The sequence below is a fragment of the Panthera leo genome, chromosome A1 (genome assembly GCF_018350215.1).
Source record: "Panthera leo isolate Ple1 chromosome A1, P.leo_Ple1_pat1.1, whole genome shotgun sequence".
In the NCBI taxonomy this organism is placed as follows: domain Eukaryota; kingdom Metazoa; phylum Chordata; class Mammalia; order Carnivora; family Felidae; genus Panthera; species Panthera leo.
In genome coordinates, this window is record NC_056679.1 from 176920741 (window position 1) to 176946828 (window position 26088).

The window sequence follows — 26088 nt, forward strand, 5'->3', positions numbered from 1 at the left end:
GTGCCTTTGCCCGCCGGGAGTCCTCACTTGAAAAGTGGGCGCGAGCAGAGCAGGCTTGCGGAATAGTTGCGGGGCAGATTAAGTGATTAATGATGCCTTTCACCTTCTTGGCCTTTGGACAACAAATCAGTGGGCGTTCGCGAAAGCCAATTTGCTTCCCCTCTCGCCCCCACAGACATTTTGAGAGCCACGCGGCGTGGCTGGCCTCGCAGACCCGGACCGGTCCCGCGGAAGGATGCCCTAAGCTCTGTTAAAGCCCAGCCCGTAGCTCGCGGGCGGGCGGCGCGCAGGGGACTACAGTTTCCAGAGTGCCCTGCGGCGACGGGCGGAGCCGGGGAGCGCCCGCAGCCAATTAAGGGGTCTTCGGGCGTTGCCGGGGAGCGGCAGGTGGAGCCGGGCCGTGGGTGGGCGCGGGGCCAGGTCCCCAGAACGCGTCCCGAGCCCCGGTGGGGGCGCGGCGCGAACTGGGCGGGCAGTCGGGAGGCGGCCCCGGGGACGGGACCGAGCGGGGGCGGGGACCGCGGCCGCCTGCGCGGTTCCGGGTGCTCCCGCCGCGCGCAGCCCGGGGCGCACTTGACCGGGGACGGGCTGCGGGGAAGGGCGGGTCTGGGGAGAACCCCCGAGCGCCGCGGCGTCCTCCAGCCCCTCCTCCTCGCGGCCGCCGGAGCCACAGCCTGAGCCCGAGCGGGAGCCGGCGCCACCTCGCCCCCCGGCTCGCGCGCCCCCAGCCATGGCTTTCGCCAATTTTCGTCGCATCCTGCGCCTGTCTACCTTCGAGAAGAGAAAGTCCCGCGAATATGAGCACGTCCGCCGGGACGTGGACCCCAACGAAGTGTGGGAGATCGTGGGCGAGCTGGGCGACGGCGCCTTCGGAAAGGTTTACAAGGTGAGGGCGCTGGGGATGGGTGGCCCCGGGCGCGTGGACCGGGTCCGGAAGGAAGGGGCGCGGGCCCGGATCAGCCCTGGCCCCGGCTCAGAAGGGCGCAGAGGGGCTGCCGGCCCTGAACTCGGGGTTCCGCGCTTCGGTCCTGGTGACCCTTGTTCTTTGGGGAGACCCTCCCTCAGCCCGGCTGGTCCCTCCGTGCTGGGCGCCCCCTCTGGTCACGGCCGCTGCCCCCAGCTCGTTTCTGAGTACTTCCTGTGCGTCCGGCACCGCGCTCGGCGCCGCAGGGGGAGACAAAGGGGCGCTTATAGGACCTTGGCATCCGAGACGAGGCATCCGCCGTAAAACGGATTCTAGGCATACTTTGTAAGGCCACACAGATGCTGTGAGAATGCCGAGGCGTGGAGACCGAGAAACTTCTGCCGTGTCTGGAAGAGTTGGGATCGGTGGAGCTGGGGACACACCTGAACTTGAGCCAGAGCCAGGAAAGGAGGTGGCCCTAGAGTGAGGTGTTAGGCTTAGAAAGAAGGGGAGGTCAGGGCTCTGTGAATATTAGGCTGCAGGGATTGGATTTGACTGTGTGTGTGAGTCACAGCCGGGGAGCCTTCCAGTTTGCAGTCAGTCACCTTTCCCCTAGAGGAATAAGGGGGCAGAGAGCTTTTGTGGAGGGATGGGTGGGGCAGAGCTGATTAATTCTAGACACGTTTGCAGCAGGTCATTGTCTGGTTCCTGCTCCTGTGAACCAAGTCTGAGTTGCTGAGTTGTATTGGAGACCCAAACACATAGGGCTTGACTCCACCCTTCCCCCCCCCCCTCCCCGCCCCCATCTCCTTTCCCTGAAGCTTAACTGAGAGAATCCCCCAGTTGCTGTGTAACTCCAGGAGGGGTCTTCCTTCCTAAGGCACCATCACTGTCCTTGGGGCTCCAGTTAGCTTGTACCCCACTCCGACCCCAGGATTGCCTTTTCAGGAGGCTGGCCCACAGAGGGGGCTTCTCCAGACCCACCTGCTCAGGACTTGCTCTCTGCCCTGCAAGTGGTCTAGAGCGTAGTTACCAAAGTGTAGTCCCTGGCATTAGCATCACCTGGGAGCTTGTTAGAAATGCAGACTTGCAGGTCCTGCCCCAGCCCTGCTCAATTAGAGCCTGCATTTTAACAAGATGCTCAGGTGATTGCTAAGCGCACTGAGTTTGAGAAGCACTGCGCCTAGGGGCAGTTTTGAGGCCATCCAGGCCCGCTGGGTGCCTGTGTTGTTACCTCACCACCTCTCCTCAGAGCCCGCACTTCCTGTTACAGGGTGGAACCCCCACTGGAGCAGAGGTCCTGTGGTTGGAGAAGCAGGCCTCTGTGTCACTCACACCCGTGGCTTTCTGGCTGCCTTGATTTGCTGCCCTTCTCTGCTTGAGGGCTCTGCTGTCTTTGAGGACAGCCAGCACATTCTTAACTTGGCACATCTCTTCTTTACCCTTCTCACAGCTGCGTCTTCCTCCTGGTGGCCCCAGGAAACTGCCCTCAGCCTTGCAGCTCTCTTCCTGGACATGCTGCCTTCTCCAGTGGGAGCCTGCTCTTCCAGATGTGCCCTGACCACCACGGGGGGCAGCTGGACCCTTGGTCAGCTTACCACATCCTTTTTGTCCAGAAGATGCAGTTGGTGTTTTTAGCGCACACTGTTGGCTCTCACTGATGTTTCTTGTCTGTTAGGGGCTGGCTTTCAATCGCAGTCTTGTCCCCCTCTCCCAGTGTATCCTAGGTCCATATGGATCATTTTCTTTCAAACCTAAATGCAGAACTTTGCTTTTATACTGGTTAAGATTTCCCCCTTGTCAGTTTCACTTGTCATTTCCGCCTGCTTTAGCCCTGTAAAACTCCCTTGCTACTCTGGAGGTTTCATGCAGAGGAGTGCATCTGATTCACAAGTTGCTTTGTCTCTTGGTATCTCCAGAGTAAGGGGACCCTTTTTAAGTGAATCTAGTTCCCCAAGCTGTGAGCTGCCTCACACCATCTCAGAACCCCTGATTTTCTCATAATTAAGACAAGGGAGATCTAGACCAAGAGAGCTGTGTGATGGCTGATACTTTTGGACAATTTATTAGGTCATCTGCTTGGGCTTAGGGTGTGACCCGCTGATCTAACCCGACCTCATGTTGTGTGTGGGGATACTAATACTGGGGCCCTGGGAGAAGAAGGGACTAGAACCCAGGGCTCTGAGCTTCAGTTTAACACTTGCCTTAGTTACCAGCTAAGGAAGACCCATCCTGGATGGGAGATCCCTGTCACCCAGGCTTCCTATTCTGAAGTACTGCTTGCTCGGTCCCTTGATGTTGACGTTGAAGCAGGTATTGCTTTAGGAAAGATTCTAATCAGGGACCGTAACTCTTTCCCACTTCATTGTTCCCTGGCGTGGCCGCCATGGCAGCAAAGGCCGGAAGGTCCATCTAGGTTTTATGGCTGGGCCCAGGACTAAACGTTTTGACACAGTGCCTGGGGAACTAGCTGGCTGTGAACTGGGGAAGTAATGGCACCGTCTCATCTTTCTGTCTTAGAAGGAACAGGTTCTCCTGGCTCCCCACGTGGTGAAGACCTTCCCGAGGACTTCCCTGGCCTATGACGCCTTAGAGATCCCAATTTGTCAGATGCGTGTCAGGACAAGACTGATTACAGGTTTCCTGATGAGTCTTGCAGAACCTCAAAGCCTAAACATTAGCAGTCTCAAGATAGGGAGCCCCTTTGCTCCCCTTCTCCCTGATAAACCGCCATTTGGCCTCAGGAGAGAGAGGAGGGTTGGATTAATTTTGGGCAGAGTCAGGGTTCTTCTCACCTAATCCTTGTGGGATACAAATGGATTTCAAAAGAAAATCATTTCTAGCTTATTACTAGGTACAAAGCAAATGTTACCATATATATGTGGTTTCAAAATTCTTATATCATTTCAAAATTCTTTTTTTTTTTTCTTAATTTATTTTTTAAACGTTTATTCAGTTTTGAGAGACAGAGAGATACCATGAGCCGGGGAGGGGCAGACAGAGAGAGGGAGACACAGAATCCGAAGCAGGCTCCAGGCTCTGAGCTGTCAGCACAGAGCCTGATGTGGGGCTCGAACCCATGAACCGTGAGATCATGACCTGAGCTGAAATCGGCTGCCCAGCCAACTGAGCCACCCAGGCGTCCCCATGTCAAAATTCTTCTTAAAAAAATCATCTTTATTCTGAAGACAAGGTAGAAAGGGGAGGGAGTGTTTGATATCCTATTGAGTAGAACGAAGCTGCCTTTAAGTAGGTTGTGGTTGCTGTTATAGCGGCAGGATGGTACTCGTGTGCTGAGCACAGAGTGAGCAAACATCAAGAGTTGGGTTGGGGCTGCCTGGGTGGCTCAGTTGGTTGAGCGGCAGACTCTTGGTTTTGGCTCAGCTCATGATCTCACAGTTTATGGGTTTGTGAGTTCAAGCCTCATGTTGGACTCCCCACTGACAACACCAGAGCCTGCTTGAGATTCTCTCTTTCTCCTTTTCTCTCTGCCCCTCTCCTGTGCATGCTCTCTCTTAAAATAAACTTTTCTTTTTTTAATTGTTTATTTTTGAGAGAGAGAGAGTGAGAGAGAGAGTGAGAGTGTGTGTGTGAGCGGGGGAGGCCCAGAGAGAGGGGGAGACACAGAACCTGAAGCAGGTTCCAGGCTCTGAGCTGTCAGCATAGAGCCTGACACGGGGCTCAAACTCATGAACCTCGAGATTATGACCTGAGCCGAAGTCAGAGGCTCAACTGACCCAGCCACCCCTCAAAATAAAAATAAACTTTAAGAGTTGACTTAGCAGTCTGAGATTATTTTTCTGCCTTTTTTTTTTCTTTTTAAAGATTTTATTTTTAAGTAACCTCTACCCCCAGTGTGGGACTCAAACTCACAGCCCTGACACCAGGAGTCACATGCTCCACTGACTGAACCAGCCAGGCGCCCCATTTTTCTGCTTCTTAAAAAAAACTATTTTGGTTCTGATCTTATGCTTCTTGTGAGCTGTTAAAAGCCTTATGATTTTGCAAAGAACGTTTTTTTTTTTTTTCTTTAGGTAAAAAGAAAAACACCATCCTAATAAGTCCAATCCATTGCTGTTGACATTTTGATATATTTCCTTACAGACTTTATCAGGTTTTATGGTGAGAAAAATGTTTTAATTCAGGGTTGGAATCATACAATCATACATACCTACAGTGTTGTATGCTGTCTTTCGTTCCTAAAACATCTTTCTGTATTATTCTAAATGCTTCCTACATACTTTCTGTGATGGCTCAGTACCGCCTTGCTCTTAATCTTACTGGATATTTAACTTTTTTTTTTAATTAAATGATTTTAAAAAAAACGATTAAATGCTTATTAAGTGCTGTGTGCTGTGTTAAGCACTGTACCTAATATAGTCAGTTCTGCTGTAATGTAAATAACCATTCCTAAAAATTTTGGAGCTGTGCAAAATCAGTAAAGAATGGATGCCTTATAAGACATGCTGCTAAGGGCAGTGCTTAAAAAAATGGAGGCAGGAGCCCATAAAAAAAAAAAAGGAAGCTAAGAACCCCGGGGTACAGTTGTACACAAGTTTTGCAGATAAGAAATACAAAAAGAGCTGCCGGGTGCTGTGGCCGTGGGTGCGTTAGGGCAGGTGAAGCCGTTGGAGGAGGGTTATCTGAAATCCGGCACTAGGTGGGACCCCAGATGTGGAGGGCTGTGGCCCAGAGGCCGCTGACAGATGTTTGAGGTGCATGCCTGTGTGTTGTGGGCATTTCTTCGCAGCTTGGTTTGGGTAGATGCAGTTTTCCGTGTTCACCTAGTGTTTCTGGCAGACAAAACTGCCCGTGAGCAAATTCACATTTAAGCGTCTTGATGAAATTGTTCCGTAATATATCAGAAGTCTTGGGACAGAGTTGGCGTGTCCAAAGTGAGCATTATGGCTGAGCTGTACGTTGATGATGAGTTTTGCTGGTAAAGTTCTTTTTGTGTTTTAAATCCTTTTTCAGGCTAGACTCCCAGAAGGGCTTTACTGGGTTGAAGGGTATGCCTATTTGAGGATGATTTTTAAAAGAAAATGAGAGAAGTTAGTAGAGGCTTCCTTTTGCCCCTTGCTCTCGCCAAGGGCCAATCCTCGAGTTCTCTGGGGCCTTGGAAAGGCCTGCCCTCCTTGGGGACCTCAGGTGCCCTTGGACCCAGAGAGCCATTGTTAACCCTCACCCTTCAAGTGCCATATCCTGCCCTGCGATTTCAGACGACAAAGCCGACAAAGGGGACGTTTGGTGAGGTGGGAGCCAGCTGTCAGGCCTTCCGCCCCTCCTGGCCAGAGTCATGCTTTCACCTCCTCTCCTGCCCTTAGTTTTAAGGCCCGGTTTCCGCTTCCTCTGGGGCTGCCGAGGGCTTGGCCTGTGCGCCTCCCCTCCTCCTCCTCCGGAAAGAGATCTGCCCCCAGGCAGTAACCTTATTTCCGCTCAGCCTAGTGTTTCTAAATAGAAGTCCATGCTATTGTGAGTGTGTTCCTGGCTCGGTCCTAAACTCAAGTGGCCCTAGCTTCCTGGGGTATTGCCCACCTTGCGGGGTGGGGTGGCGGGGGTGGGGGTGTCTCTTGAGCAGCTGATTTAGCACTGAGACCTTTTCTGGCTGGCTCCAGAGCAGGCCCTGGCGATGTGAGCTAAACAGCTAACCAGATCCCCACCCCCACTTCCATCTGGGTCCCCTGACCTCTGGAGGTTACCCAGACCAGGGGACAACCGCAGGGACTGCCACCCCAAAGCCCCCAGAAAACAGCCCTGTGCCAGCTGCCGCTTAGGGCAGTACAACAGGGTGATTAAGGGAAGAAGTTTGAGGGTCAGCAAGATCTGGGTTTCCACCTGAGCCAGTGACCTCCCACTCTGAGCCTCAGGCTCTTGTCTGTAAATGAAGGTGATAAGTCAGAGGATAGGAGGGCCAAGGTGCTTGTAGCTCCTGATCCCCACCCAGGAAGTGGGCAGGAAAGGAAGATACTTTGTTATTGTTGATGCTCTTGGTATCACAAAGAGAAGGTCCTGGCCAGTTACTGCTGTTTAACTGGGGACCAGGAAGAAATACGTTCGTGTTTGTGGTGACACAGAACCAGCGTGAGTTCGCTCCTTGGTGAGTCACAGGTACAGGTGGAGTTGTCCCGCAAAAACTTGTGGCAAATAAGCACATCACGGGGAATAACTTCCAAAGCCGTGACTCCCGGAGCAAGGGTGAATGGGCTGCTTTTATTTAGGGTTGGGATGAGTAGTTAGAAAGGGGAGCCTCGGCACCAGGTAGAAGCCAGCATAAAGTCGGGCATGTACCTGGAGGAAACATACCAATAAGTATATTCTGTGTCATGTAAATGAGGCTTGTGCTCCTTGGGCGGAGATTTTAGTATTCTAATGAGGGAACGGTAACTGTCAGTCATTCCACAGGTCCTTCAGTGGTCCATCTATGCAGGTGTGGGTTGGGGGTTGAGCTCAAAATGGTCCAGGGGGTCTGGGCCGGCGGAGTTTGTCCTGGCCGTCCTTCTTGCTTGAGGGGTAGTTTCGATTTCCTTCGAGGATGCTGTGTCCATCGCGCCTTTTGCCCGAGTTAAGAGATAGTTGGAAAGAAGAGCCTGAGGAAAAAGGTGGGACAAAGGTCTGTGGGAACAAGCGGGTGAGCAGTACAGGACAGGTCTTGTGGGTCTAGCTGGTGACAGTAGCTTGGCTCTTATGCCAGGGCTCGCCACCTCGGCACTGTCGACATTTTGGGCAGGAATCCTTTGTTGTAGGGGCTGTCCGTGCATTATTGGGTGTTAGCAGCATCCTTCGCTTCCGCTCGTTAGAAGTGCCACCCTCCCCTCGGCCCCCCTAGTTGTGACGGCCCGAAATGTCTCCAGACGTTGCCACATGCTCTCCGGGGGGCAGAATGGCTCTAGTTGGGCACCACTGCCTCATTGGAGTGAACTGGCTCGATTCACTATGGCAAACAGTATTTGTTCGTGTCTGCGGGTCAGGTCCCTGAGTGTAGGATGGGAGACTCAGGCCTTGCAGCCAGGGGGACCAGCGTTCGAATCCTGGCTGTCCCACTTAGCAGCTGTGCGATCTGAGCCTCAGTTTTCTCATGTGTACAGTGGGGCTGAGGCTAGGACTCACCCCCCACGAAGGGCACAGCAGTTGGCTCAGAGGAGGTGCTCCGTGGTGCCAGCAGCCTCCTCTGCTGCTTGGTGGGGGGAGGACACAGGGGGTTCTGCTGGGGAAAGTGGAGAAAGGGGAAGGCTTCCACCAGGCAGGGCAGGTGGGGTGGTGATAGCAAGCTGGAGAGAAGGAAGCCAGGAGAGAGGTCGGAGAGTGAGGCCTGAGGTTGCCAGCCTGCACCCTGATTTGTGTGGCTCCCACGGTGGCTGAACCAAATTTGAAGCGATTGCCAGCATTTTGAAATCATGTGTCACATAAAAGCCCCCCTTCCCTCTGGCTACCACCAATCTGTTCTCTGTATTTATGAGTCTGTTTTTGGTTGCTTTGTTTGCTTTTTTTCTCTAGATTCCACATATAAGTGAAATCATATGGCACTGGTCTTTCTCTGACTTACTTCACTTAGCATTATACCCTCTGGGTCCATCCGTGTTGTCCCAGATGGCAAGATCTCATTTCTTTTTATGGCTGATTAATAGTAACATATAAAGTCTTCTTTATCCATCTATCTACCACTGGACACATGAGTTGCTTCCATATCTTGGCTATTGTAAATAATGCTGCAGCAAACATAGAGGTGCATATGTCTTTTTGAATTCGTGTTTTCACTTTCTTTGGGTAAATACCTGGTAGTAGAAATACTGGATTGTGCGGTATTTCTATTTTTACGTTTTTGAGGAACCTCTGTCCTGTTTTCCACAGTAGCTTCAGCCGTTTGCCTTCCCACCGGCAGTGCATGAGGGTCCCTTTTTCTGCACATCCTCACCAACACTTGTTTCTTGTTTTTGATACTAGTCATTCTGAGTGTGAGGTGGTATCATTGTGGTTTTGATTTGCATTTTCCTGATGATCAGTGACGGTGAGCGTCTTTTCATGTGTCTATTGGCCAGCAATTTTTTGTTTGTTGGTTCTTATTTTTCGATTCACATCCAAGTTAGTTACCATATAGTGCAATGTTGATTTCAGGAGTAGAATCTAGTGATTCATCCCCTACGTAGAACTCCCAGTGCTCGTCCCAATAAGTGTCCTCCTCAATGCCCATCACCCATTTAGCCCATCCCCCCACCCGCAAGCCCTCCAGTAACCCTCAGTTTGTTCTTTGTATTTAGGAGCCTCTTCTGTTTTGTCCCCCTTCCTGTTTTTTTTTTTTTTTAACGTTTATTTATTTTTGAGACACAGAGAGACAGAGCATGAATGGGGGAGGAGCAGAGAGAGAGGGAGACACAGAATCGGAAGCAGGCTCCAGGCTCTGAGCCATCAGCCCAAGAGCCCGACGGGTGGCTCAAACTCACGGACCGCGAGATCGTGACCCGAGCTGAAGTCGGTCACTCAACCGACTGAGCCACCCAGGCGCCCCCCCCCTTCCTGTTTTTATGTTATTTTGCTGGTGGCCACCAGCTTAATAGTAAATGATACTTTGGATACATTGGGTTAAATAAAGTATATTTTATTTAACCCAATGTATCCAAAGTATCATTTCAGGATATAATCAATATAGAATAAAAGAGATATTTAATATTCTTATTCCATATTAAGTCTTTACAATTGGTTTGTGTTTTGTGTTTCCAGCACCTCTCAATCTGGGCTAGCCACATTTCAGGGGCTCAGTGGTGACATGTGACCGCTGTTCGGTACAGTGCAGATCTGGCCTCTGACGTTTACCAACACCTTGTGCCTTCCTCCTGGGCCCCTCTACACATTTCTGTTGCCGCCTCAAGTCCAGTGGTCAGTGGGTTTGGGAGCTGGGCATGGCCGGAGGGGCTGGCTAGGGCAGGGCCAGATCAAGAATACTATTTGGGGGCCCAGTCAAGAAGGCCTCGAATGCCAAGCTGAGGAATTTGGTTGTGTTGGTTTTGAGCTCAGCTAATGTCCTGCCTGCCCCGTGTCCAGGGCCTGACCAGATCAGCCTCCCGCAGTGTTAGAGTGGAGCTAGTTTTGGATGGTCACCAGAGGAGGGGAGTTGGGGGATGTCAGAGCCAGGGTTCCTGGCTGCCCAAGGCTGGGGTAGCCATTAATGAGTGAAGGCTGGGACAGAGTGGCCACACCCTGCTGGCTGGAGCAGGTGGGGCTAAGAGGAAAGGCCAGAGCTGTGGTTGGGGCCCAAGTCAGAGCCCAGGGAGAAGCACTGATGGAAGGCATCCAGTCCAAGAATGAGATGTTGTACCATGGGCGGGAGGCATGGAAGATTCTAGAGAGCAAGGGATGGTAGTTAGGAAGAGGCAAGAAGTTAGAGAGGATGAGGTACGAAGGGAAACTCACATTTGCCCGGGATCAGAGATGGTATAGGAACTTGGATGAGTTTCTGGAGTTACAGCCTGGCTCGCTGCCTCTTGCGGTGATCCTGAGAGAAGTACTTACCCTCGTGCCTCTGTGTCTTTAGCTGCAAAACGGCACTGGGAGTAGTACTGCTGCAGGGTGGTTGGAGAGTAAAATAACCCAAGTGGTAAACCACTTGGCCCAGGACCTTGGAAAAGCTCAAATACAGGTTAGCCATTGGAATTATTAGTTGAGCACTTCCCGTGTGCCAGGCACTGTGGGTTCCAAGGTGAACAAGATAAATGAGTGGGGAGCTGCTCTTCTTATCTGTTCATCGTTGACGCTTCTGCCAACCTCAGGAAGGGCAAGGGTTAGTTAGCATCCTCTCTCCGCACCTGATAAAGCAGAGGCCCAGAGAGGTACCTGGATGGACTTGCTTTGGCTCACACCGCTTCTCCGTGGCAAGGCTGGGACTTGAACCCAGATGTCTCTGGCTAGGAGCCTAAGCCTTTTCTACTGTACAATATGGAGGGAAAGACGAGGGGGCTTAGTGTGAGGAGAGATTCCCGGGCCACCTCAGTGTGGTGTCTCCTTGTGGCCTTGGCGTTTCTGTGCCCAGCGACGTGACCCTCCTCCCTAGGCCTGGCTCAACCTTAGCTGGGTCTGGGCCCCGAGATGGGGGCGGCGGCCTCTCACATGCAGAGGAAGTGGTGACTAGTGTAGGCAGGGCTCAGGCTCACAGAGGAAGTGGCAGGGGAAGCTGGGTGCTCCTGGCCTCCTCCTGGGGCTCTGGTGGGTGTGGGCGTGCTGGTGCCACAGCATCCTAAGGTTTTGGGTGCCCCTGAGTGCTGCCAGCAGGGTAGGGAGGCATGTTACTCCGAAGAGCTTCTTCTTCCCTTCCCCTTTCTCCCCACCCTCCTTCTCCCTCCTCCCCTGCACTCACCTTCCTCTTCACTCACTCTTTTCTCTCTTCCCCTTTCTCTCTGCTTTCCCCTTTGCTACACTTTTTTTTTTCCTTCCTTTCCCCATAGCTTGCTTATTTTGTTTTCTCACTAACAGGCAATACCAGAACCAGAATTGAGGCCCTGAGACTCCAGAGGATTAACCACTTTGCTAGTGACTAAAGCCTTAACTGTAGCCATCCTCTGTCCAGTGGGGGAGGGGCCACTGAGAGGAGTTGAAGGAAGGACATCCCTTTTCTGTCTCAGGACCTTTGCACTTGCTGCTCTTTCTGCCTCCCACTCTCTTCCCACTACTCTGTGCAACCAGGGCTCCTTCTCATCCTCTGGGTGTCGATTGACACGTCCCTTCTCAGGCCTGCTCTGACTACCTCTCCCTGGCCCTGGTGCCAGTTCTCTGCTGATTTCTTTCGGAGCTCCAGCCACAGACTGGGTTTCTTTTGCGTGTTGTCTTGTTTATTTTTCTTTCCTCTCTGGAAGATGTAAGGTCCCCGCAGGCAGGGAGTTCTCCATTTTTTTTGTGGCCAACATAGTAGATGCTCATAGCAGATGCTTAGTTAATTTCTCCTGTGTGAATGAACAACGAATGAGTAAATGCTAGCCCTAGCTTCTTCTCTGTAGGCAGGCCCAGCACGGTGCTAATGAGTGTAGGCACAGGGATCCCTGCTGAGCTTTCTCCTAGTTTCCCTGTCTCCTTGCTGTGTGACTTTGGGAAAGTCGCCTCACCTCTCTGAGCCTCAGCATCTTGAGCTGTAAAATGAGGATCAAGATAGCGCTTCCCTTAGAAAACTTAATAGAAGGTGGAGACCTGGCCAGTCCTTACCATCCATAGTGCTCAGAATGGAGGGAGAAGTAAATGCCGTCGTGGTGCTGATGATTATTCCTGCTGGTTGACCAGCACACCTGGCTCCTGAGGGTTGGCAGGCAGAGTCCCTGGAGGCCCCTGGTCCGCCTCCCCTTTCTGGTCATGCAGGAGGCTGCTTCTTATAGGGAAGTTGGTGTTTCGGGTTCCTGGGGGTCAGCCGGAAGCTTCTTGCTCTCCTGCCCAAGAACGTGATAAAGAGGCTCCACCCAGCCTTTGGGAAGTTCGCTCCCTGCCTGCTCTGTTCGGTCCAGGGTGGCCGCTCTGGGTGGTGAAAGAGCAACATTCATGCCCCAGAGGGCACGCCTGCCTTTGCCCTCCTTCCTGGAAAGCTCCGGCCTGTTCTGTCTGGGAGCCCAGGCCCAATTCTTGGCCCCTGAGGCTGTTGCCACCATCAAAGCTGGCTTTGTCACCCTGAGGCAATGACCCCATCGGAGCTGGCCTGCTTCCCTGTTTGGCCTGGAGATTCTTTCTACCTTTGTTTTGCCGCTTCGTGGGCTCTGGTCTCCTGGCTCTTATTCAAGCCTCCTCCTCCCTCGAGTGCCCTCCACCCCCACCCCGCTTTGAGGTGACAGGAAACCCACTGCTGCTTCTGTTGGCCAAGGAGGCAGCGGGGGACTGGTGCCTACAGTAATGAGGAACCGGTGCTGGCTCTGTCCGAGGCTTTGCTCTGTCTGTAGACCGTCTGAGGCCGACAAGGTGAACCTCAGAAGGTCTGTGGAGCACCTCCCACCTCCCACGGGAGCCCCGCCTCCGAGGCTCCTACTTGGTGGTGCAGGAGTCCCGGCTCAGCCATTGTCGTCTTTTTGCTGTGTGACTTTAGGCGAGTGACGTTACCCCTCTGAGCCTCGGTGTCCTTTTCTGCAAAATGGAGATAAACCGTTCCTCTCACAAGTGGGACGTAATTCTTGTCCCGCACCATGGAATACCGGCAGGAGGTATTCTCAAATGCTCACGGCAGTTTTTCTGGGAGTATGGGTGTGTGTGTGTTTTTTTTTTTTTTTTAACTGAAGTATAATTCACATACATGTGATGTAATGTATAATTAATGTTACTAGTTTCATCTCGTGGTGATTCGACAGGTCTGTGTCTTTACCACCTGCAGTCTTATGAGGCCAGTACCCAAGGACACGCAGCCAGGATACAGCAGGACTGGCCTGCGCCTCGCTTCACATATTTATTACATCTCGTGTCAGCCAGGGCGTGGGGAGGGCTGTCAGCCTGCACGACCGTGAGGCATGAAGCGGCCCAGCCATTTGGAGAGCTGTCTGGCATCTCGTGATGGAGTCTCGGGCCCCTGGATGCAGCACCATGTGACGGCGTGGAGTGGCCTGACCATATGTCCGACCCGTCGTGGCCTTGCCCTTTAGCGGAGCAGTCTGCAGCTATTGGAGCTGATGCCGTGGCAGAGTGTCCAGTGATCCACAGGGCCGATCGTGACGCCTTGTTAAATGGCATGACCGTCACCGCGTACAATACACGAACATACTGGTCAGTGAAGTGAAAATGACAAGTCAGTGTGTACAGTTTAACCCCACTTCTATAAGGTATGGGAGAACATACCGTGGAGAGAGAGAATAGTGAACAAACACTTGTGGGGTGCTCACTTCGGGCCAGCCCTGCCCCGAGCGTCGGTCACATATTAGTTAGCTCAATGAATGCCCACAACAGCCCGCGAGGCAGGAACTGCTTAGCAAAAGGAGGAGAGTGAGGGACAGAGAGGCCACATAAGTCCCCTGGGGTCACACAGCTGGGAAATGTTAGGGTGGGTTCAGCCACAGCAGGCACAGGCAAGAGGTGCTACAAAGTGCTGCAGGCAGTTTTCTCTGGGATTATGGGTGTTTTTCTTTAACTGAAGTATAATTAATGCGCAGTGTTCTATTACGTGGACCATGTAACGATTCAGTAGTTCAGTGTAAAACTCCGTGCTCCCCACGGTCAGCGGTTGCCATCTGTCCCCAAACAACATTATCACGATATCATTGACTACATCCCCTATACTGTAATTTTTATCTCCATGACTCATTTTATAACTGGACGTTTGTACCTCTTAATCCCCTTTATTTCACCATCCCCCACCCACCTCCCCTCTGGCAACAACCAGTTCTCTGTATTTAAGAGTCTGTCTGTTGGTTCATTTGTGTGTTTTTTAGATTCCTTAAAAAAGTGAAATCATAAGGTGTTTGTCTTTCCATCTCATTTTGTTTCACTTAGCGTGATACCCTCTAGGTCTGCTCAAGGGATTATGGGTGGTTTGATTGTCTTCTTTGTAATAATACATTTTGAAGACTCTTTTGTTTTTTAATGTTTATTTTTGGGGGGGGAGCAGAGAGAGAGAGAGAGAGAGAGAGAGAGAGAGAGAGATTGAGAATCCCAAGCAGGGGCTCGAACTCACAAACTGTGAGATCATGACCTGGGCTGAAATCAAGAGTTGGATGCTCAACCGACTAAGGCAGCCCTGGAGAAAGGTGCTTCCTTCTTTCTTCCCTCCCTCCTCTCTGCTCTTGACCCTGGGCCGCCCTCCTGCTGTGACTCAGCACCCATTCCTCTGTAGGCCCTCCGCTGGCTCCAGGGGGCTTGGGAGAGGTGGGAGCAGCGTCTCTACATCACCTTTCTCACCTCCTTTATCAGCACTAGGTGAGGTTGGATCCCCATCGCTTCTGAAGAGCTGAGATCTGAAGGCTCCCACATCCCTGGCCTAGTTGGACAGCTTGCCCGGGTTTTCTGTCAAGGCCACGGTGCGATATCTTTTAGGCTAATCCTGTTGGGTTTTGGTTTTTTATTTGCTAGCCCAGAAGGATTTGGAGGCTCAGGCGTTCCCTGCTGTGTCAGGATGGCTCGCCAGCCATCTCTTCCCACCCCCCCCACCCCCCCACCCCCTGGGAGAGAGTATTAAATGGCCGTCTTTGGAAGCCATACCACTCCTCTGCTTTGTGCTTCACAATCTTTGCCATCCTTAAGTGTCACTTGTTCTGAAACTTGGCACTCTCGTTCGTCCTGAGCTGAAACTTGGCCCAGCGATTATTGATAGGGAAGTGGTTTCTCTCCACTTGGCAGGACTCAGTAAGTGTGTATATCCTGCTCAGTCAGAGGCTTGGGCTTCCCCAAGGTAGAGAGGAGGCAGCTTTCAAAACCAGAGAACAGCTAGAGATTCAGGAATATAAATACGTTGAGGAGAAAAGGGACTTCTCGTCACTTCCTTTCCATCCTTAGGCGGAGGACATCGTTTCTTTTTTTGCACGGAGATACAAATGCCAATTCAGCCATCCACCCATAACTCAAATATACGTAGTGTGTGCTATGGCTGAACATGGTGGCAGATATATTGGTGAACAAGCTAAACATGCTTTTAGGCTTTTGAAAGTCAAACATACAGGGTCCTAAGCGAGGAACGTCACAGCCAGTAGCTAACCCATTAACCCATGGTGGTTTATAAACTTTCTCGTGTGTCTCTGGAATTGTCCACATCTCTGCCGGGAAACTAAAGTCTGGTTCCTTGCCTTCCTGAAGGGCGCTTAGCTGGTAAGTAGTAGAGTCGGGATTTGAACCCAGCTCCTGTGCTTTCTCCATTCCACAGATCATTTGATGGAAATTTGCCCATTTCTAAGTTTGCCAAGATGGGGACATGGGTGGAATGGAGTTGGCTACAATATTAAGGGAAGGAGAGAGTCTGGTGTTCACAGAAGCCAACAGTGTAGCTGAGGGTGCCTGGGTGGCTCAGTCAAGCATGTGACTCTTGATTTCGGCTCAGGTCACGATCTCAGGGTTTGTGAGTTTGAGCCCCGCATCAGGCTCTGCACTGACAGAACAGTCTGCTTGGGATTTTCTCTCCCTCTCTCTCTGCCCCTCCCCTGCTTGCTCATGCGTGCATATGCACGCGTGCAAGCTCTCTCTCTCTCTCTCTCTCTCTCTCTCTCTCTCAAATAAACTTAAAAAAAAAAACAAAAACAGGCTCTAGTGCCTTTTGGAAAAAAAGATTTGATGATTGTTTACTGTCTAGTCATAACTTTTCATTCCTTTCTTCCTGTCTCACACACACCTGTTCTCCCATCCACCCATTCGTAGTCCTGCTTGCTCACTCTCCTGTCCGTCCATCCTGCCGCACGTCCATCCTTGCATATAGCCCTCTCTCCCTCCCTCTCTTCCACTAACCCATCCACCCACCCTCCTTTTCATGCACCTGTCCATCCAGCTCCCCGTCCACTACCCACCTGCCCATCTGCCTACCCATTCTCTCATCTTCCCATTTACTCACCCTCCCAGACTCCCATCCACTAGATATTCTGTGCCAGGCTCTGTGGGGTGGACTAGAATGAATTAGACATGGGCTTAGCCTTTCAGAGCTCACAACGAAGTCAGAGAATCTTGGAACACCAATGACTGGGGTACCAGGAGGTCTGTGAAGAAAGCCCTAATAAGGTGTGAAATGGTAGTAGGGGAGTTGGGGTTCTGAGAGCACTTCAGGGAACAGGCCGTGGAGTTAGACTTTGTGGGATAAACACACGTATGGGGAAGGCACTCCGGCGGGGGGAAGAAACGCGTGGAAGTAGGAAGCAGGAGGGCACTGGCCATAGCAGGGGGAGCATGGGGAGTAGTACTGGACTCCCAGAAAAGTAGAAGGGGTAAATCACCCAGGCTCTGTGTCCCAGGCCAGGGAGTTTGAGCTTTGCATCAGCAGCAGGGAGCCATTGAAGTTTGCCCCCAACGGGTTTCTGGCTGAAGGGAGTGAAGGAAGAGAAGGGGAAGGAGGACGGGCACATGTAGAAACTGGGTGGGAACCCCTGGAGATACTTTCTCTGGGGGGCTCCTGAAGGGGAAAAGCACTGGGCAGAAGGCTGGGCCTGTGTCGAGTCCTGACCGCACTTCCTAGCCGCATGACCTGGGACAGGGCCTTCATTTTTTCTTAACAGGGGCAGACAGAACAGCTGCCTACCTCATGGACCTATGCTGGACACTGGTGAGGGGATGCTTATTCCGCCTCAAGAGATCTCAGGAGGTCTTGGCCGGCCTTCTTCCTGAGGCCCCACAAGACCCAAGTGTCCGGAAGGCTGGGCTGTGGAACACAGACTCCCCTCCTCGACTGACTCATGCCTGCCAGCCAGGGGTGTTAGTGGAATCTGAACCCAAGGCCACACTGGCTCTGTGTCTGGTGCCCTCAGGCCACCCTGCTTGGATTTATGTTGGGCCCCTTCCCCTGCACATGGCCCGTCCTGCTGTGACCTTGTGGGGCCAGATTTCCTCCCTCCATAATAGAGTGGAAGCCTTTCCCGTGATTGGTAACAGACCTCACCACACAAAGACAAAATGTTTTCGGGCAGGGACACCACAGCTGTGTATCGTAGGACACAGACCAGGCTCCTTCTTGGTTGCAGCGGCCTGACCCATATTTGACACGTGCCTGGCACAGCCATCCAGAATCCAGAGGGCAGGGAAAATAGAAACCTTTAGCCTTGTCTGCTCCGTTCTTTGGCTCTGACCCACATGCCTAGGCTGTTCATCTGACAGGTCAGCTGGGAGCCTTCCTTCACGCCTGCCTTCCGGCCAGGTTGCTAGGAGACCGGACTCCCTAACGATCACCACCTGAGGTTCTACCCACTCTTAGCCCTTGAGACCTTTGTTTCTTCCTGGACAAAGAAATACATGTTTCTGAGGCTGGGTCTGGAACATGGGAGTGAGTTTCAGATGCTCCCTCACCTTTATGAGAAAGTATTTTCTGCCAGGTTCAGCCTTATGTTCAAAGCTGCTTCCTAGAACTTTTTGCAGTGATAGGAACATTGTTTCTCCTGTATTCAGTGTGGCTGGTAGCTGCCATATTGGACAGCGCAGCTCAAGTGGGTTCCTGAGAGGACGAGGGTGACCATGCCTGGATACGTTCAAGACAAGGTCAAGATAAAGTGGTTACTTCTGGGGCACTATCCTCCACTGTCCTTGCTGGGACCCCTGTGGATAATTGTCAGATGCCATTGAGGGAAATTAACTTTTACAAGCCGTGTGTATTCCTTATGCTGTGTTTTCAGGTTCTCCTGATTCGTAGGTGCAACGATCTCCCCAAAGTTCTAGCTTAGCCCCATTTTATTAGCCTGCTTTGTTGACATACTATTATGGCTTAATTATTTTTTCTTATTACTATATTGTTTTTCTATTTATCATCTTAAAGGGTTGCTTAATATCCCACTGAGTTAATTTGACCACTGTCTTACTGTTGAACATTTAGGTTCTTTCTGGCTTTTTTTGCCATTGTTATGGACTATGGTGACCATGCTCCTAGTACATTTCTTTTGTTGTCTTTATTTGAATAATTTCCTGGCCTTTTTCTTAGGAATGAGGGCTGATTGGCTTAAAAGATATCGTTAAGGATTTTAAAACCTATTGCTGGTTTTTGTCTTTGGAGGATTGGATCTGGGCGCCAGTCGGTTATCCGACTTCGGCTCAGGTCATGATCGTGCAGTTTGTGAGTTCCAGCCCTGCGTCGGGCTTGCTGCTGGCCGCAAGGAGCCCGCTTCAGATCTTCTGTTCCATTCTCTCTCTCTGCCCCTCCCCTGCTCACATTCTCTCAAAAATAAACATTAAAAAAAAAATGAATCTGTATTTTTGTCAGTAATGAGTATACCCATTTTACCACCCTCTTTGTCACCAGTCCTGGAAGTTGTCATTCCTTGTTTTTGTTAATTTAATAATTATAAATCTCTGCCTTTTTGGAGGAGGGTTTTGGGGGCGGAAGTATCCCCTGGTTTCTGTTGTCTGTGGCCTGTTAGTAACCGTGTTTCCACTTGGGGCTTTGTGTCCTGGGTTATCAGTTAGGTCCTTGGAGGGGCCTCAGTGAAGATCACTTTGTAGGTCTCGGTGGCCCTTTTGAAGGTGGCCCTTGTTACACGTGTGGTGTGTGGTGAAGTACCTCCACAGATATCTGTTCTCTGCTGGAATCCCCCCAGAGATGGCAAACCTACTTACTTTTTGGTGGCAGATGACAGAAGTCCAGAAGGGACTGAAAAGTCAAAGGGCAGACCCTGTCTTCAGGAACAGCTGTCTCCAGGTGTCCGCGGACCTCAGCATCCCCTCCTCCGTTTGTGGGCCCTGCTTCCTTTGTCATGGCTTCATCCTCAGGCAGGGTCTCTGGAGGAATGGCCATGTGGGCTATAAAACCCTCCAGACTTCCATTCTACCCGTTTAGCAACCCCAGAGAAAGAAAGAGCTTCTTTACTGAAGAACTTTACCGAAAACCCCAAAACAACCCCCAAACCACCCAGGTGCAACCCTTTTGGCCTGCCTCGGGTCACTTGTGCAAGTCTGAAGCGCTGGCGGTGACCGAGAGGGCCAGGAATGCGTGGCCGGGCCTGCGCTGAGCACTGGGGCCAGGTGGGCTCAGCCCCCCGTGAATCCCTTGCACCAAGAGGGAGGGGCAGTTGCCAAGGGAAAGGAGAGTTGTGAATCTGCAACTGTCCCAGACTGGACCCAGGTCACTGCATTCACTTTTGTTTCCTCATCTGCAGAGGGCACGGGGGAGTTGGGATTTAGGAGTGGGGGCTAACATTCTGGTCTCTGAGTTCTGTGATATCAGCTCTTTCCCTGGGGGAGGAGGGAGGGACACCGTGATCAGCCCGCAGCTGGGAGGGACGGGGTGGGCTGGGGGTTGTCCCCCTCAGCTGCTGCTTTGTGATGGGACTTTCAGGAAGCCCCTGGCCCCTGAGTGGACCGGACCGGACTGGCCTGGCCTGGCCGGGGCCCCTTGGGTGGGGCAGGGCTCCCTGCTGGGAGGGTTGTCCCCACCTCCTCCAGGCTGGGCGCCTGAGCCGCACAAGGGGGAAGATTGTTCCCGCCAAGGTGCCTGGGCCAGTAAACACAAGTGGCCACTGTGTGTCTGTTCTCAAGGGTGTGGGCTGAGGCGTTAGTCACTGCCAGCCAGCAGCGGAGGGCTGGGCGGGGGCTCCCCCACCCTTTGCTGGACCCCAGCCTTGCCTCAGCCAGTGGGAGAGATGGACGTCAGAGGCCACAGACAGCCACTTGTTCTTTATGCGACTCCTTGACTGTCAACTCCCACAGGTGCCCCATCCGCTCGGACCACCCATGGCTTTCTAGGACCTACCCACTCTCACAAGATGCCCTACACATCAGACCATGAAGAGAGCTTGGGCATCATTTCCCCACCCTGCTACTGTACAGGGAGGAAACTGGGGCCCGGACAGGACCTTTGCAGAATTTGACCACTGGTAAAGAGGTCAGGAGCGTGGACACTGAAGCCACGTAGACCTGAATTCAACTCCCAGCCCTGTTGTTTATCTGCTGTGTGTTCTTGAGCAAGTGGCTTTGCCTCTCTGAGCATGAGTTTTCTTACACATAAAATGAGGCTCTTCATAGTACCTCCCGGGTATAAAAATTAATTGAGGGGATCAAGCAGTGTCCTCTTGTGCCCTCTCTAGGCTCTATTGCTTCAGCCAGTTTCATTTTCATGAAATGTTTATGCTGGAGGCTAGCTTAAAGTGGGGTTTGGGGTTATCTCAGCCATCTCTGCTATTGTTCCGAGGTTGCATCTCATTGGCTGACGTGATCACATTCTTCTCCCTGAGCCATTCATGTTCTGATCGACCAGTATGAGTCACCCACCCACTTCTAGAGTTGGAGGCGGATTCTGCTCCAGTGCATTTTAGGGACTGGGAATGAGGGCGGGTTAGCTCCCCCGAAGAAAAATCAGGTAGGGTGAGTTATGTCATGAGAGGGCCGTGATTTCTATTACCAGTGCTCCTTCTAGCAGAAACTGTCTTGTTCACTAGAAAAGGACCTCCCCTAGAACATGAGCTCAGTAAATAATGGTTGAATGAAGGAACAGGGAACAAGCTGATTTCTGGCTGCCTAGTGTAGTCAAGAGAACACTGGTCGGGGTGGGTCCTGGTAGCCTTTGAGCCTTAAGTCTGCTAATCTGGGAAATGGGCATGATGGCGACCACCTGCCTTAATGGCATGTGGGTGGATTAAAGTTTGGTATTTTTAGTACTTAGCTGCCAAGCATGTTATCAGTTGTGGTCTATAGTCGTTTATCTTCAGCGATGGCAGGCGGAGCAGGGAACGCTGGGTGCCCCCCCAGGGAGGGCTGGTTGGGAAGAGACTTGGAGTTTAGGCTCTTTGAGCAAGGTGGGCCTGCATTTGGATCTGCTTCCACTCCCCCGCTTGCTGTGTGACCTGAGGCAAGTCACCATGCCTCTCTCAATCTCTGTTTTCTCATCTGTAAATTGGGGTTACTAATACTTATCTCCAAGGGCTGGATGGAGGATGAAATGAGAGATTGCATTTAAGGCCCGTCCTGGCACATGGTGAGCGCACAGGCAGTGTTAGCTGTTTTTATCATCAGCCATTATTACGTCTTCTGGCACGGAGGTGAGTAGATTGCTGCCTCAACCAGACTTGTAAAGAATTTAATTTTGGCGAAGTCACTTTATGCACCACGAATGCTGCCAGCTAACCCCTTTCTGGCAGGCTCTGGTCTCTGTAATCTGAGCGAGGTGCTGGGCAGCGGGTGTTCCTTGGTGTTGACCCTGGCACCCGGCTGGAGGCCCAGCCCTGTGGTCAATGCTGCCTTTCAGGGTGACGGGCAAGGCAGGTTTTGTGCGCTCACGGAAAATGGTCCCTGCCTGGGCCTCCCTCACTTCTGGGAGAAAATACTGGTAAGGAAACCCGGGAAGAGGTGCCATGCAGCCTCCTTGACCATCTCTCAGGAGTGCAGGGTGAGTGACTGAGGGAGTGGCTTTTGCCCCGCTCAGTTCTCCCTTGTGCTGCTCTGGCTGGGGGCTGGGAGAGCATGGTCAAGGTGGTTGCCCCACCTCTGGCCACCCCGCTGAGCTTTCCAACCATCCTTCTGGTAAAGGAGCAGAGCAGGCCTTACCTCCTCTTCTGGGTCTGGAGAGGAGGGGGAGCGAGAGTGGTGTACAATGTGAAAGGGTGCTTCGATGGTCCTCTTGCGGGCACTTAAAAATCAGCCTTACCGGAAATGAAAGGGCAGGTACACAATCAGGTGTGAGAGAGGGAGTGAGTGTGTGCCCGTGTGAGTGAGCACCAGAGCACAAGCGCCCAATGGCCGAAATCGTGTTTCTCAGGTGTTCTCAACAAGCTTTCACGGCTGAGTTTATAGGAGCGGCCCCCACTCAGGTGGGGCAAGTGAGCAGGTGGGTTTAGCACAAGGACTGACACTGGGTTATGGCCCCCTGGGAAATTCTGTCTCCCCGCCCCTTCCCCCACACACTGGCTCCTGGGCCTCATGAGGAAGGGACCGTGTGGAGGAAGGGTGTCCCTGCCGAAGTGCAGACCTGGGAGCAGGTGTCCCGACCAGCCCTGTCACCTCACCTGTGTTGGGGACTCTACTCAGTCTCCTTGTCTGTGTATGAGATAGTAAGAGCACCAGCATTGGGGGGTGCTTGAAGAGATAAATGAGTTAGCACATGTTGGAGTATAGACTAGTGACCTTGATCAATGGGAGACCATTGTCATCACTGCGTGGGGCCCTGGGGATTTTGCAGCTCTGTTAACAGAAACAGTTACACGGAGAATAAATTTGCAAATGAGCTCAAAAATTGCCCATTGGCATCACTCCCTTCCACAGGGTTCCCTGGTGGGGTTTGCCGCTCCCTCGCAGTTACCCCACCCTCCATGAGCATGCCCTCTAGTCACTGGCAGTAGAGGGGTGGGTCTCTGGCTGGACCTTGAGGCCACGGAGTAGGCCACTCTGTCTCTGCGGGGAGGGTGCCCTGTGCGGGGCTGGCCTGGGAGCTCTCGTAGGTGTCTGTGGGCGTCTGGTCTTAGGGCTTCTGAGTTCTGGAGACGATAGGAGACCTTGTACAGCAGTGGAAAGTGCACAGGGTCTTGGAAGTTAGAGGACCCAGGTTCAAATTCTGGTGCCACTATCCTAGTTCCAGCCATGTCCCCTCTCTAAGCCTCTAGAATGGGGACACTGAGGTGCTGGGTACTGCGGTGTCGTGTGAGGTGATGCTAAATGCTCATTGTCATCCTTGGGGGTGCCAGGCATGCAGGAGCATCTGGGCCATCAATCACCACATCGTGGGGCCGGTCAGAGTTGTCCTAGGAGGTGAGGGTGTTGTGTGATACTGTCCTCAGGAAGCCACCACAGTGGAGACCACCAGGGCTGCTCATGGAGTCCAGAAGAGCTGGTTTCCCGTGTGCTTCCCCACAGATGGCTATTCAAGGGCTCCAGACGAGTGGCCTGCTTCCTGGGCCCGTGTTGTTGGAAAGTGTGCTCTCTTTTTTTTTTTTTTTAATTTTTTTTTTAACTTTTTTTTTTTTTTTAATTTATTTTTGAGACAGGGAGAGACAGAGCATGAACAGGGGAGGGTCAGAGAGAGGGAGACACAGAATCTGAAACAGCCATCAGGCTCTGAGCTGTCAGCACAGAGCCCGACGCGGGGCTCGAACTCACGGACCGCGAGATCATGACCTGAGCCGAAGTCGGCCGCTTAACCGACTGACCCACCCAGGCGCCCCAAGTGTGCTCTCTTAAAACACCCGAGCCCATGCAGCACAGTGGGTGAATGCTCCCAGCGGCCCTTGAGGTTCACGGGGCCACTTGAGGGTGTGTGGGTTCTGTTCCCTTTTCCTGGATACCAGCTCCCCGTGGGTGCGGTAGCTTGCACTGTTTGCCTGGTTCTTTCTCTCTTGCTCTCAGTTCTTAAAATTGCGGTAAAATATGTATAACCTAAAACTGACCATTTTTAGCCCTAAGTGCACAATTCATTAGCATTACGTACGTTCACAGTGTTGTACAACCTTCCCCCACCTTGTCCGTTTCCAGAACCTCTTCGTCATCCCAAACAGAAACTCGGTGCCCGTTTAACACTAACTCTCCATTTGCCCTGGTGGCCTCGATTATACGTCCTGTCTCTGAATTTCACTCGTGTAGGTATCTCACATAAGTGGGATCATACGATAGTTGTTCTTTTGTGACTTGGCTTTTTTCATCGAGCATGAAGTTCGTCCTGTTCTAGCATGCATCAGAATTTCCTTCCTTTTTCTATCCAGCGAGGCTTTCATTCAGGATAGGAGAAATACAGTTTCCCAGACAAAAGAAAAAAAAAAAGAAAGAAAAGAAGGATTTCCTTCCTTTTTAAGGCCAAATAACATTCCACTGAGTGTATATTCCACTTTTTTGTTTGTCCATTCATCTGCTGATGGACATGTGGCTCATTTGCACCTTTTGACGTCAGTGGGTAGTGCTGCTGTGAACATGGGTGGACAGATACCTGCTCGGATCCCTGCTGTGAGTTCTTTTGTATCTCTCCCCAGGAGTGGAACTGCCGGGCCACGGTGGTTCTGTGTTTAATTAACCTTTTGAGAAACCCCCAAACTGTTTTCCATGGTAGGTGCACCATTTTACCTTCTGCTTCTCTGCACCATTGCTTCTCTGCACAAGCAATGCGCAGAGGTTCCAGTGTTTCCACAGTCTCACCAACGCTACTTTTCTTCCTTTCTTTTTCTTTTAGATTTGATTTTTAAGTAATCTCTATACCTCATGTGGGGCTCGAACTCACAACCCTGAGATCAAGAGTTGCATGCTCTACCGACTGAGCCAGCCAGGTGCCCCTATTTTTCGTTTTTCAGAAAATTAGAGGGGCACCTGGGTAGCTCAGTTGGTTGAGTGTCTGACTCTTGATTTAGGCTCAGGTCGTAATCTCAGGGTCATGGGGTCGAGCCCTGCTTTGGGCTCCGCACTGAGCATGGAGCCTGCTTGGGGTTCATTCTCTCTCTCTCTCCCCCTCTCCCTCCCCCACCCCCCCCCCCCCCATGCTCTCTGTCTCTCTCTCAGAAAAAAAATTTTTTTAGCCATCCTTGTAGGTGTGAAATTCCCTCCCTCTTTTTCATCAAATAAACCGTTGTTATACCGGGGAGATGCATCTGGGAAGCCCTTGCACTGCACTTGGTGGGGACTTAAAACCTCTTTTCATTTTACTTTTAACGTGTGGGAAATATGCAAATACACATATGAAATGTGCCTGTTAATGTTTTAAACAACACGCAGAGAGTGAAGGTGCCCTTTAATTCTCCCCATTTTAGGCACTTTCCTAGCCTGCTGTCAGGCAGCATGTTTCCAGAGTTTTCCATGCATTTATGCAGTTTTCCATTAAATTTTTTTAAGTTTATTTATTTAGAGAGAGAGACTGCATAAGCGGGAGAGGGGCAAGAGGGAGAGGGAGAGAATCCCAAGCAGGCTCCACACCATCAGCGCAGAGCCCTATGTAGGGCTTGAACCCACAAACTGTGAGATCGCGACCTGAGCTGAAACCAAGAGTCAGATGCTTAACCGACTGAGCCACCCAGGGGCCCCACTTTTCCACTGTTATAGAAAAAGTGTCCTACCACTTGATTGTTCAGTGACTTAGATCTCTTACTGAACACAACTTAGCAATCTTTCCCTGTTGGTGTTTGTAGGGATACGCGATTCTTGTGTTTTTATTTATCGCATAGTGTGGGTATGTCGTACTTTAAACAACATTAGCATGAATCGCCGAACACCGGTTTTCACGCAGGCCTGTCCGAGCGGCTTCCGGGGCTCGGTTTCCTGCCGGATGTGCCTCGTTGACCTTCTTTGCCTCCGCTTCACAGGCCAAGAACAAGGAGACGGGTGCCTTGGCTGCCGCCAAGGTAATTGAGACCAAGAGTGAGGAGGAGCTTGAGGACTACACAGTGGAGATCGACATCCTCGCCACCTGCGACCACCCCTACATCGTGAAGCTCCTGGGAGCCTACTACTATGACGGGAAGCTGTGGGTAAGGGCCGCCTGCCTGCCCCCTCCTGGTCCTTGTGGCCCGGTAGGCCGGAGCTAGCCAGGTTCACAGGTGCTCTGCTCTTTCTTAGTGTCTGCTTTGAGGGCCGGGGCCCGGGTGAGCAGAAAGTGAAGTAGGGCGGCTCCAGATCCCCTCTCCTTCCCTTTCTACAGAGCCTCCCCACTTTTGGGGATGGGGGCA

At 51.9% G+C, this 26088-nt stretch overlaps 1 protein-coding gene and 1 long non-coding RNA gene across 2 annotated transcripts in view; one reads left to right on the top strand and one right to left on the bottom strand.

Moving 5' to 3' along the window:
• The first annotated feature begins 593 nt into the window (after window positions 1–593).
• STK10 (serine/threonine kinase 10) overlaps window positions 594–26088 on the top strand; it is a 114003-nt gene continuing 88508 nt past the window's right edge. The window contains exons 1-2 of the mRNA XM_042946715.1: window positions 594–886; window positions 25726–25890. Of these exons, the coding sequence (XP_042802649.1) occupies window positions 731–886; window positions 25726–25890 (321 nt within the window). The 5' untranslated portion in view covers window positions 594–730. The remainder of the gene's footprint in view (window positions 887–25725; window positions 25891–26088) is intronic.
• LOC122224673 lies at window positions 13270–23357 on the bottom strand. The gene is made up of 2 exons (XR_006204882.1): window positions 19079–23357; window positions 13270–13615 (listed from the first exon to the last, which is right to left on the bottom strand). It is a non-coding gene; the product is annotated as an uncharacterized LOC122224673 (long non-coding RNA).